Genomic DNA, 13,671 nt, shown 5'->3' with positions numbered 1-13,671 from the left:
TCCACTGCATCGGTGATGCCATCCAGCTCTCTCATCCTCTGATTCCCTTTTCTCCTGCCCTCAATCTTTCCCAGCATCAGGGACTTTTCCAATGAGTTGTCTGTTCGCATCAGGTGACCAAAATAGTGGAGCTTCAGCTTCAGCATCAGTCCTTCCAACGAGTATTCAGGGTTGATCTCCCTTAAGATTGACTGGTTTGATCTTGCTGTCCAAGGGACTCTCAGGAGTCTCCTCCAGCACCACAGTTCGAAGGCATCAATTCTTCAGCATTCTGCCTTCTTTTGGTAGATCCAGCTCTCACAACCACACATGACCACTGGGAAGACCACAGCCTTGACTATACAGACCTTTGTCAGCAGACTAATATCTCTGCTTTTCAACACACTGTCTAGGTTTGTCATCACTTTCCTGCCAAGAAGCAATCTCTCCTGGTTTCATGGCTGCAGTCACCACTAGCAGTGATTCTGAGCCCAAGAGGAAATCTGTCACCGCTTCCACCCTTTCCCCTTCTATTTGCCATGAAATAATGGAGTCGATGCCATGACCTTAGCTTTTTAATATTCAGTCTTTTTTTTTTTTTTATAAATTTATTTATTTTAGTTGGGGGCTAATTACTTTACAATATTGTAATAGTTTTTGCCATACATTGACATGAATCAGCCATGGGTTTACATGTGTTCCCCTTCCTGGACCCCCCACCCACCTCCCTCCCCATCCCATCCTTCTGGATCATCCCATTGCCCCGGCCCTAATATTCAGTCTTAAGCTGGCTCTTTTACTCTCCTCCTTCACCCTCATCAGGAGGCCTTTAAGTTCCTCTTCATTTTCTGCCATTAGAGTGGTATCATCCACATATCTGAGATTGGGTTCTAACTTTTGCTTCTTGACCCGCATAAAGGTTTCTCAGGAGACCGGTAACATGGTCGGGTATTCCCATTCCTGTAAGAGCTTTCCACAGTTCACCATGATCCACACAGTCAGAGGCTTTAGTGTGGTCCATGAAGCAGAGGTAGATGCTTTTCTGAAGCCCCCAGCTTCCTCTATCATCCAGCGAATGTTGGCAATTTGCTCTCTAGTTCCTCTTCCTTTTCTAACCCAGCTTGGACATCTGGAAGTTCTTGGTTTGTATGATGTTGAAGCCTAGCAGGTAAGCATGACCTTACTAGCATGGGAGATGAGTGCAATTATCCAATGGATAGCACATTCTTTAGTACTACCCTTCTTGGGAATTGGGATGAGGATTGATCTTTTCCAGTCCTGTGGCTGCTGCTGGGTCTTCCAGATTTGCTGACATAATGAATGCAAAACCCTGATGGCATCATCCTTTAGGGATTTGAATAGTTCTGCTGGAATTTTTTAGATTCTTCTAATTCTTAAATAATGTACTTTGGAAATTGCATTATGGGTGATTTGGAATATATTATCTAACCAAAGAATTTTATGTAGCTGTCAGCATTCAGAGTTATTTCATGTTTAGTGACTTCTCGTGGATGAACCAACAGAAAGAGTGATTTCAAAGTTGTGTCAAGATGCATTTTCTTACCGTGTACTTTTATGTGCCATTTCTTTTAAGAATGGTTTCATGCTTAAGCCAAACAGAATCTTCAGTTCAGTTCAGTCGCTCAGTCATGTCCGACTCTTTCCGACCCCATGGACTGCAGCACGCCAGGCTTCCCTGTCCATCACCAACTCCCAGAGCTTACTCAAACTCATGTCCATGGAGCTGGTGATGCCATCCAACCATCTCATCTTCTGATGTCCCCTTCTCCTCCTGCCTTCAATCTTTCCCAGCATCAGGGTCTTTTCCAATGAGTCGGCTCTTCACATCGGGTGGTATTGGAGTATTGGAGTGTCAGCTTCAGTATCAGTACTTCCAGCTTGCCATTTAGAGGAATAAAAACAGAGAGAGAACGTGGAGGCTTTTGGTGCCAATTACACAGTTCAGGTGTAGAGAATCAAGATAACTTTTTTCCCTTTGGACACACAAAAGTTGGACTATCGTGCCATTACGTTGAATGTTATAAATAAACACCTCAAAAAGCACTTTGTTGTTTGTATGGAGACTGACCACTTTCCTGCCCATGTGTCTATCATCTGGATCATCTGAACTGGTCAGTGAGAAGGTAACTGACCCCTGGCTACCACCTGGGTTTGCTGACGTCCGTGCTGTGCTAAGTCACTGCAGTCGTGTCTGACTCTTGGACCCCATGAACGGTAGCCTGCCAGGCACCACTGTCCATGGAATTCTCCAGGCAAGAATCCTGGAGTGGGTTGCCGTATCCTCCCCCAGGGCATCTTCCCCACCCAGTCTAGTCTGACATTATTGAATCTCATCTCATGAGCATTCTGGAGAATTGAACTTTAAGGTATTGAAATTTATTTTATAGAAGGGTGAGTTTTGCAAGATACATTTCCCTTCAAATGAATCCTTCTGAAACTTCCTTTATACTGTTTAGACAGTTAATTTGTCAGCTTGAATCAAGACTTAAAAATAGTCATATTTTGTCCCTAGAACACCCCTTATGAAAATCTATCATAAGGAAACAACCTTAGGATGGATTTTAAACGATTAATGAGTAGGATAATTATATAGGGAAAGAGGAAAATAATACAAATGTCTAATATTAGGCAAGTGGTTAAATATATAGCATTCATGTATTGTAAGCCTATGCTGTCATTAAAAATCATGTACATTTTTAAAAGTATGTATAATTCCAAGGAAAGTTCTATACGGAATTACTTTGTTATCCAAATGTTTTAAATGCACATGTACAAGTAGAAAATAAAAGACTGGCACATGATGAACACCATTAAGATTTTGATATACCTCTGTGGAAAAATTCTTAAAGAGATGGGAAAAACAGACCACCTGACCTGCCTCCTGAGAAACCTGTATGCAGGTCATGAAGCAACAGTTAGAACTGGACATGGAACAAAAGACTGGTTCCAAATAGGAAAAGGAGTACGTCAAGGCTGTATATTGTCACCCTGCTTATTTAACTTATATGCAGAGTACATCATGAGAAATCCTGGGCTGGAGGAAGCACAAGCTGGAATCAAGATTGCTGGGAGAAATATCACTAACCTCAGATATGCAGATGACACCACCCTTATGGCAGAAAGTGAAGAAGAACTAAAGAGCCTCTTGATGAAAGTGAAAGAGGAGAGTGAAAAAGTTGGCTTAAAGTTCAACATTCAGAAAACTAAGATCATGGCATCCGGTCCCATCACTTCATGGCAAATAGATGGGGAAACAATGGAAAGAGTGACAGACTTTATTTTGAGGGGCTCCAAAATCACTGCAGATGGTGACTGCAGCCATGAAATTAAAAGACGCTTGCTCCTTGGAAGAAAAGCTAAGACCAACATAGATAGCATATTAAAAAGCAGAGACATTACATTACCCACAAAGGTCAGTCTAGTCAAGGCTATGGTTTTTCCAGTGGTCATGTATGGATGTGAGAGTTGGACTATAAAGAAAGCCGAGCGCCGAAGAATTGATGCTTTTGAACTGTGCTGTTGGGGAAGACTCTTGAGAGTCCCTTGGGCTGCAAGGATATCCAACCAGTCCATCCTAAAAAACTCGATGGACATGAGTTTGAGTAAAGTCTGGGAGGTGGTGATGGACAGGGAGACCTGGCGTGCTGCAGTCCATGGGGTCACAAAGAGTTGGACACAACTGAGTGACTGAACTGAACTGAATGCCTCTCCTTGAAGGAATTTATATATTTTTCCATTTTAAAGAAGCTTCCCCAGTTTCCCGGATGACCTAATGGATGATTGATAGTTACTTTTAGAAAAGCCATTTGCCAGTTTTCTTGCTCCCCTCCCTTTTCTGTACACCAGGACCTAGAAGTGCCATCTAGGGCCTTCCCTGCTGGTCCTTTAGTGATGAAGAACCTGCCTGCCAACGCAAGGGACACGGGTTTCATCCCTGGTCCCTGAACTAAGATCCCACATGCTGAGGCGGAACTAACCGCATGCTCCACAACTACCAGCCTGTGCTCTGGAGCCTGAGCTCCAGGGAAGAGAGGCCACATGATGCGGAGCTTGCGGACCACACGGCTAGAGAGGAGCCCCCAGTCACTGCAACTAGAGAAAACCCCACACCCAGCAACTAAGACCCAGTGCATCCGTAAATGAATACATAAAATTCAAATAAAGAAAGAGCCATCTATAAAAAGGAGTCTATAAAGATGATGGGGGATTAAAGGGAAAGCTAGCCTCCATTCACTCCGCACCACATATTACTTTGATTTTTGCAGATAAAATATCTTGATCCAAGGCGATCAAAAGCAAACAAATAAAAAACAAACAAAAAACAAACAAAATCAGTATTTCTAGGAGCATTATGACTTGCTCGATCTAAACTCTGGTTGGAGAACGATTTTGCATTTCAGGAAACATGGAAGCTTCAAATGAAGGTCATTGTCAGTGCCAGCCTTTTAAAAGTGGTGGGAAGAAAACAGCCCATTGAAAGTACAGAAGCAGCTTTGCGAGGTCCCTGCTGTGCAGTCACAAGGAAAGGCACCAGCCTGGTGAGATATTTACACAGGGATGAAATCAGAGGTGGTCAAACTGCCCATCACAAAACCACTGCTCTTCATGGAGCACCTTGGTTCCGGATCCTCTGCTGAGCAGAAAGGCATATTACAGGGGAGGAACAAGAAGACTCTGAAAGACTCAAGTTAAAATCTGAGTTTAGAAAAGACAGCAGTAACAACATAGAGAAGTTAGAGGTAGTGTGAGAGACTCCTGCGGAACTGGAATTCAGCTAGCTCAGACATCCTTAGTGGATTTCCAGCTAAATCCCCATAGTTCTAGGAACTTAGTTAGAAATCCACCTTCTACCTGTCAGTAACTTCAAGTAGCGTTTGCTTTGTGAACCAGGCAAATAACTTAACCTTTCTTAGTCTCAGTTTATCTCTAAAATGGGCATAATATTATCACTGATCTCATAGCACAGCTAGGAGCAGGTAGGTAATTTAGCACAATAGGTACGATGCTGAGAAAATAAGCACAAGTCCTCCCAATAATCACTATTTTTAGATTATTTATGCACATTTGAGCTCTCAAAAAGGTAAATGCTTCAGAAGTAAGAGTACATGTTTTCTTAATTGTAGCTGTCCTTGCAGCAAATACAGCTACCCTGACAGGCTGCTGAAGCTTTCAGATCTTTTGAAACTATCTGATAGCAATTTAATTATGACTGACAATCTGCTACTGGTGCAGGAGGTTACACTGTACAAAAGTTCCACTCTATTTGGTGATGAATGGTAACCCCAGAGTCAAAGCTATTAGCTGGAGTTTTTCACCCAATCTTGGCATGATTTTAAACATGTGTTTGGTGTGTGTTTGGTGTGTGTGTGTGTGTGTGTGTGTGTGTGTGTTTGCTTGCATCCGGGTAAGGCATGCATGAGTGGATATACTTAATTTTCCTATCTTTCGTAGCTTCTGGGGAGGGACTACACTGAATAGCAGTGCTCACGATGCAGTGATTTTTCTGCGAGGTTGGTATTTCTCCCTTGTTCACATACATTTTGTTCACATCTCTTCTTCTAGGGTCAGACACCGGTGAGTCCAAAGATATTAAGGAGAACATTTTGTTTTCTGAATCTTTACCTACTGTTGCTAAGATCTAAGATCTTTACCTACCGTTGCTAACCCCCTACTACTGGAGCCAAATCTTGAATTCCTTCTCCTCTTCCTAATCCACGTGACACTCAATCTTGAGTCAGACTACCCAAGCCAGACTTTCTTATCATCCTCCCAAGCAAGATAAAGTACTTCTATCTTCACATAGCTTCTACCTTCACAAACAGCTTTCCGATTCATTTCGGTTGCCACTATCAAACACCAGCTCAAATCACAGGAGATGTTAACCATAGTGAGTTGAGGGGCCTTCAGGGAAGTCAGGATGAGGATTATTTTAATATTTACTTATTTGGCTGTGCCAGGTCCTGGTTGCAGCACACAGGATCCTCACTGCATCATGAAGGATCTTTCACTGTGGCCACGGACTCTCTAGTTGTGGCTGCTGACTCTCTGGTTGTGGCATGCAGGCCTAGTTCTGTGCAGTTCCCCAACTAGGGATCGAACCCCCATCCCCTGCATTGGAAGGTGGATTCTTAATCACTGGACCACCAGATGCTTTTGAACTGTGGTGTTGGAGAAGACTCTTGAGAGTCCCTTGGACAGCAAGGAGATCCAACCAGTCCATCCTAAAGGAAATCAGTCCTGAATATTCATTGGAAGGACTGATGCTGAAGCTGAAACTCCAATACTATGGCCACCTGATGTGAAGAACTGACTCATTTGAAAAGACCCTGATGCTGGGAAAGATTGAAGGCAGGAGGAGAAGGGGACGCCAGAGGATGAGATGGTTGGATGGCATCACCAACTCAATGGACATGAGTTTGAGCAAGCTCCAGGAGTTGGTGATGGACAGGGAGGCTTGGCGTGCTGCGGTTCATGGGGAAGAGGTAGACACGACTGAGCAACTGAACTGAACTGAAGTGAGTCACAGAAGTGCCCAGGATGAGAATTTGTCTCCTACTCATTGCTGCTTAGACATTCCTAAGTCACACCGGCCCTGGGAATGCTTCATCAGTTTGACTGAATAAGCTGCATGGAAAAAAAAAGTTGATAAAATCATCTGTTTGGATAGAGAATGTTGGATAATCATCTGCTCACATAGTGACACAAACGCTTCTGATCTGTATAAAGATCATATACATGAAGGCTTGGCAGAATGCTGCGTGTGTGTGTGCGCATATATAGACACGTTCACTTATTCATCATGTGTGTATATATACGTGCATGGCTCCCCAGAACGTTACTTGCCTTACTCTCATTTACAGCACCTTCTTACAAAGAAGGAAGCATCGGGCCGTTAGACCACAGGGGATGGGGTGAGAACGAGCCCAGGGCAGCCTCACCTCCCCACCCCCACAGACAAGTGCCCGGGCTCCATATTTCAGCTCTTCCGGTTTTTTCCCAAGATGCTGACTCTTTTCTCTTTCCTTAATAAGTTGATATATGATTATCGTCATTGCTGTGCCTAAGGATAGAGATTCAACGTGAGGGATCTAAGTTGTAAAAATATGCATTTTTTAATATTGGACTCAGTAAAGTTATCATTTTGCAAGAGAGAAATGTGTCTATAAACCTGTTCCATGTATTCATTGCCTCTTATCGAAGACATTGGTGACTGGCTCCAAGCTGGAAAGCCCTCAGCATCTCTCTTTATTGATGTTGAATGGTCTGAGATGCTGTTCAAGAACAAGAAGTTAAGGGTCTCTTTTTTTTCTGTGCTTCCAGAACTGATAAGTGGAAGTCGCTCGGTCCTGTCCGACTCTTTGCAACCCCATGGACTATACAGTCCATGGAATTCTCCAGGCTAGAATACTGCAGTGGGTAGCCTTTCCCTTCTCCAGCGGATCTTCCCAACCCAGGGATCGAACCCATCTCATAAACACAATTAAGATGATAAAACCTCTAAAACAGAATTTAAAAAAACCCCGAATGGCAGGAAGAGTATAAATGATGACAAAAGAAAATTTCAGAGCAAAAACACATGGCTAAACAAGTAAAGAGCGCTTATCAACTCCAAGAAGGAGACTGTGAAGAGAAATTTTGAGAGAACACTGCCATCCTGAATTTCAGTGTTTAAAAATAAAAAAGCAAATGTTGATGAGTAGAGTAACATTAGTTGCGTGGGATGGGCGAAGATGCAGCTGGTGTGATAAAACAGAAGCCTTCCTTAGAGTGTACCCACCCAGCCAGTGAATCCCCCTTTTATAGTGTTTTCTTTTTAACATTTGAAATTTAATAGCCAATCAATGTGAACTTTGCTATTCTAACAGGACTTTTTTTTCAGAGTCATTAAGATCTCTATACTCTTATGTTCCTTCTTTGAGCCTAAACTACACAGCCAGGAAAGCTTGTTTGTATTCTGTTCAGAAAGTGGGTATTTAATTAGTGCCACGTCTGTAAACACACCCTGTTTAAGCTGATTACATTTGTTACACCTCACCTCCAACTATACCTGCAGCAACTAAATCACCTTTCCTCATCAGATATCATTCATGTCTTATCAGCATCAAGAGGAAATGAAGTCATGCCCATTTAACTTCATCTCAGGACTTTTGAGTTTACTCCTGTACTGGTGGTGATTATTTGTTACAGGGGACATAAAACCATGCGTGATAAGTCATGTTGCATGTGGTGATCAGAGCACATGGTTGCAGTTTTCTGTGTCGTGAGTGTGTTTCAAACAGAATCCCCGGAAGCACTGCATTCAGACTCAGCATCACATCTCGTGGTGTTGCTGTATTCTGTCTTGGAGGCGATTACTAGCTAAGAGTTCTCTCCTCTTTTTTCTTTCTTTTTTTAATATTTCTGGCAGGTACCAAGCACAAAACGATGCTAGAAGCTCGGAATGGAAGTGGGACTATCAAAGCCTTCCCTAGGGTAGGTGTGAAAGGCAAAGGCCCAGTTAACAAGGGAAATACAGGCCTGCAGAACAAAACGTTTCACTGTGAAATCTGTGACGTGCATGTCAACTCGGAGACACAGCTGAAACAGGTAGGCGGAACCCCCTCCGGAAGTGGGGACGGGCGGGGTCCCCCCAGGGGCCGCGTGCCTGCCCTGTTCCCTTTCTGCTCTTTCCCTCCCTGCCACCCACCCATCCACTTAGCTTCGTATTCACCCCCCTTATTTACCTGTGCATAGGTTAGTTGCCTAAAGGAATACTGAAATGTTATGACTTCTAACATCTTTCTGGGCTTGTCTGAAGTGAGTCTGCGCTGTTCTCACAGATGAACCGTGGGAGGCGAGGGGGCTACATAGGTCTCTTCTTTACCAGGTTTCCCACTCAAAAGGGTTGCTTTTGGTTAAAGGTCAAAGTGCACATCCCACGTTTACTTGTTTAGATATGTTCATGCTACCACTAATTTTAGCCTGGGCTCGTTTCACGTCGCTACCTTATTACCTGGTGGAGCACTGTAGTTCTAAATCCTGCAGCCGCCTGCTAACGGCATGGAGTCACTGTTACTCTAACAGCCTTCCAGAGGGATCGGGTCTACCGTGCTTGCTGAAGTCCCAGCCCTCATATTGTTTGGGGTTTTATATGCATACATACCTTCTTGCACTGATTTTTATGCACCCTAGTTATTTATCTTTAGAATTTAAGGGGTTGACATTTGGCTGTACAAATGTGAGGGTAAATATTAGTATGGAAATAAATCCGTGCCTGCCTGGCCACCTTGGTTTATTTGCACATAAAATTCCTTCAGACATTTCTTTCCTTTGTAAATGTCCATAAACTGAGATCTGTGCTCTGATAAGGAGAGAAGCTGGGGAAAAAAAAGACCCTGCGATGTGTTAAAAATAGACTAAAAGGGCAGCATAAAACTTACTCTCCTCGAGGCATCCACAACCAAGGACAAAAGTGCATGCTGTTTTATTTTGGTCTTTCTGCAACTTGCATGAAATCATTAGCATCCTTCCCCAGGTGAACACGATGTGTGTGAGCGTTTGGGGGAGGCTCTCGTCACAGCTGCCCCTTTTCGTTGCTTCCGACAGCACATCAGCAGCAGAAGGCACAAAGACAGAGCGGCCGGCAAGCCCCCGAAACCCAAGTACAGCCCTTACGGCAAACTGCAGAGGGCGGCGCGGCCGCCGGGGGTGAGTGTCCCTTCCGCTCCCAGTTAGAGCGGAGCCTTTCTTGGAGGATTTTATTTTGTCAGTTGCTAACGGAGGTAAACGGAAGACTCCCAAGTAAAGACAGTTGATTTGAAAGTCCAACCCCTACGCCGCCAACAGAATCACTGGTTTCCTGAGTTGGGTGGGCTCCTGTCCCCGTTTGCTAAAGTCAGACATCTTTTCAGTTGGGATCGGGTTTATACAGACCATGGGGACGGAAGGAAAACCAAACTCTTTTGCGTCAGGTAAGTAATCACAGGAAATCTGAACCTGAGGTTAGCGGGTACTGTTAAGAAAGGTTGGCGAGGAACAAATTCTTCCAGCTTCTTTTTAAGATCTTCAAGAGATAAAGCATTGCTGTTGTTTCCCTCAACAATTCTGGCTTTTAAATAACAGTCTGAAAGGCATGGCTCGTTTAAAAAGAAAATTCACCTAAGGACACTATTAAGGCCTGGGAAATACTTCCTGAGATACGCCCTCTTGGTTTTCACACTAGTACGCATATTAGCACTGATGTCCCGACCTAGAATTTTTATAGAGTTTTAGGGGAAAACTGTAAACCTCCTGACATTTTAAGCTAATTATTTATAAGCATAGGCTTCCCTTATAGCTCAGTTGATAAAGAATCCGCTTGCAATGCAGGAGACCTCGGTTTGATTCCTGGGCCTGGAAGATCCCCTGGAGAAGGGATAGGCTACCCACTCCAGTATTCTTGGGCTTCTCTGGTGGCTCAGCTGGTAAAGAATCCGCCTGCAATGCTCAAGGCCTGGTTTTCATCCCTGGGTTGGGAAAACACCCTGGAGAAGAGAAAGGCTACCCACTCTTTATAGGATTTTAGGGGATCTACCCACTTTTAGGCCATCTACCCACTTTTTATAGGATTTTAGGGGAAATCTGTAAACCTCCTGACATCTTAAGCTAATTATTTATAAGCATAGGCTTTTTTTCTGGTTGAAGTGACCATAGCTTACATCTGAGAGAGCCAGGGTTCTGCCTTGTTTAGCTATAATAAACCATAACTGTGTGTGTAAAAAATTAAGATGGAGAACAATTGCTCTAAGTATTGCTGAATTATGCATTTTGAAATCTGTTTTCTTCAAAATAGATCTTATTAATAATCAGTGCTATTGTGTGCTGCTGACACGTGAAAAAACAGTTAAAGGAAAACTGCAATCATCTATTGCGAGACTCAGAATGAGTTGACCCAATTAATTTAGTAGTATCACCCATTTTTATGCAAATGAAGTCCCTTTGCTCTTTTGCATAGAATGCATTTTAGCTGCTGTAAGAGACTGTGAATTCTGCTCAGAGTAGATGTTTCAGCAGTACCAGCCACAACCTGAGTGCTATTTCAACAATCAAGTGAATAGTTCTTAAATAAACAGAGAAGTCAAATTGTGTTAATGTTAGCTTCCAAAGCCTCCTGCGGAACTGGCACTGTTACTGTTTCCATAAATGGGAACATTCCCTTCACGGGAACAGCCATCTTACTAACACTACTCGTCAGAGAGTAAACTGGTATTGCAGCGTAGGTGTCAGAGAATGTTGGTACCAATGAAAGCAAAACATGGCAAAGTTTTCGGGGAGATCATTTTTCTCCCCTTCTTGAGTGAAAGCAGAATTTTATTATTTTTACGTCTCTTGATTGGTCTCACACCTTCCGGTGCTACTCTCTTGTCACATCTGCATAGTCAGAGTAGCTGACAGCATTGATCAATTTCTCTTTAAAAATGTCTATTCCCTGGGACTCGCCTCGGCCATCCAGTGGTTGAGATTCCACACTTTGACCACAGGGGCGGGTTTGACTCCCGGTGGGGGAACTAAGATCCCAGACGCCAGCAGCCCACCCAAAAATAAATAAAGTCAAACAAACATTTTAAAATGTCCACTCTCTGCCAGTTAAAATGTGTGTAAAGAGTGGAGTAAACAAAGTCCCTATTTTTCTCAAGATGAATAGTTTCCTCAGGAGGTATATTTATCATGAAAAATAAGATAGCAGAGTACTTTTCTGCACATCCATTCAGCATCTTAGATCAAGTCATTTTCTGGGATCTTCCAGTTCCTCCAAAAGGAAAGATGTTCTACAGTTTCCATTATTCTTTTAAAATTTGTTTTGTTGATGTATAGTTGAAGTACAATGCTGTGTTAACTTCTGCTGTACAGAAAAGTGATCCAGTTATACATATATAATATTTATACATGTATATTCAGTTATACACATATATAATATATAATAACATAGCATTGTACATATATATTATATATATATATATTGGATTGGCTAAAATGTTCAAGCTTTCCATAGATGTTCTCTCTATATATATATATTTTATATATATATTATATATAATATTTTATATATATTTTATATATTTTATATAATATTATATATAATATTTTATATATATTATATATATATTTTATATTATATATATATATGGTTAGCTAAAAAGTTTATTCAGATTTTCCATAAGATGTTCTGTGTGTGTATATATATATTATATATATATATATAAAATATATATATAGGGTTAGCTAAAAAGTTTGTTCAGGCTTCCCAGAAGATGCTCTGTATACATATTATATTATATTATATATATATATAATATACATTGGGTTGGCTAAGAAGCTTGTTCGGGCTTTCCATAGGTGCTCTGTATATATATTATATTATATTATATTTATATATATATTATATACGTTGGGTTGGCTAAGAAGCTTGTTCGGGCTTTCCATAGGTGCTCTGTATGTATATTATATTATATTATCTATATATATATATTACGTACATTGGGTTGGCTAAGAAGCTTGTTCGAGCTTTCCATAGGTGCTCTATGTATATATAAAATGCATACGTTGGGTTGCCTAAGAAGCTTGTTCGGGCTTTCCATAGGTGCTCTGTATATATATTATATTATATTATATATTATATACATTGGGTTGGCTAAGAAGCTTGTTCGGGCTTTCCATAGGTGCTCTGTATATATATTATATTATATTATATTATATTATATTATATTATATTATATTATATTATATTATATTATATATATATATATTATATACGTTGGGTTGGCTAAGAAGCTTGTTCGGGCTTTCCATAGGTGCTCTGCATGTACCACTTCCTTTGCCCCTTCTCTTTCTGAGCTGGTCCCAGGACACCGAGCACGCACCCCCGTCTTCCAGGGCTCTCTTGCAGTTCCCAGGGTGTGACTTTACCCGGGTGCGGTGCCCGCTGTTTCACCAGCCAGCCCCTCTTCTGGACGCCGGGTAAACTCCGCGACCTCGCTCACCTCCTCTTCTCTCCCCGCCCTGCAGGTGAAGCTGGTCTTCTCCAAGGAGCCGTCCAAGCCGCTGGCGCCGCGCCTGCTGCCCGGGCCGCTGGCCGCCGCCGCCGCCGCCGTGGCCGTGAGCGCGCCGTTCGGGCTGCGGCCCGCGGCCCCCGCGCTGCTGCCCGCGCTGCCCCCCGCGCTGCTGCGGCCGGCGCCCGGGCCCATGCGCAGCGCGCACGCGCCGGTGCTCTTCGCGCCCTACTGAGCGCGCGGCCGAACTGCAATAACTCACCACCACACCGACAAGAGAACTATGCAGCGTTTATTTATAGTCTAAAGGATATCTGAAGAGCCAGGACTTTTGATAGTGGACTGAAAAGATTATTCAAAAGAAAAGATGAAGTAAAAAGAGGGAGGTCTGGGGCGGGCGGGAGGGGTGGTCTTGTCTCCAAATTAAAGCATTCCTCTTGAACATTGAGTGTTTTAGGAGTGATCTCCAGCCTTGACTGTAGTGGCACTAGAACCTCTCAAGCCTTTGTGACACGCCTTTTGGGCCGCTGTTGCCCCTGCATTGTCTTTCCTGCTTTATGAGACAACTATACATTGTCTGAGGGCATTAACTGGTTCCAGTGTGTATATAAATAATCATTTACTCTGTAAATTAAAATAATGCAAAAAAAGAAAAAAACACACA

At 42.7% G+C, this 13,671-nt stretch overlaps 1 protein-coding gene across 4 annotated transcripts in view; it reads left to right on the top strand.

Moving 5' to 3' along the window:
• The window catches only part of ZNF385D (zinc finger protein 385D), a 938,617-nt gene extending 925,168 nt beyond the window's left edge, over positions 1 to 13,449 (top strand). For all 4 annotated transcript variants that reach the window (XM_081520983.1, XM_081520984.1, XM_081520986.1 and 1 more), the window contains 3 exons: positions 8,408 to 8,586; positions 9,586 to 9,687; positions 13,024 to 13,449. In XM_081520983.1, coding sequence (XP_081377109.1) covers positions 8,408 to 8,586; positions 9,586 to 9,687; positions 13,024 to 13,242 — 500 coding nt within the window. In that variant the 3' untranslated portion in view covers positions 13,243 to 13,449. The remainder of the gene's footprint in view (positions 1 to 8,407; positions 8,587 to 9,585; positions 9,688 to 13,023) is intronic.
• The last annotated feature ends 222 nt before the right edge of the window (positions 13,450 to 13,671 follow it).

Source organism: Giraffa tippelskirchi, chromosome 8, assembly GCF_054371585.1.
Source record: "Giraffa tippelskirchi isolate mGirTip1 chromosome 8, T2T-mGirTip1v1.2.pri, whole genome shotgun sequence".
In the NCBI taxonomy this organism is placed as follows: Eukaryota; Metazoa; Chordata; class Mammalia; order Artiodactyla; family Giraffidae; genus Giraffa; species Giraffa tippelskirchi.
Note: the sequence above shows the minus strand (reverse complement) of the source record. Positions and strands in the feature narration are given on the sequence as shown.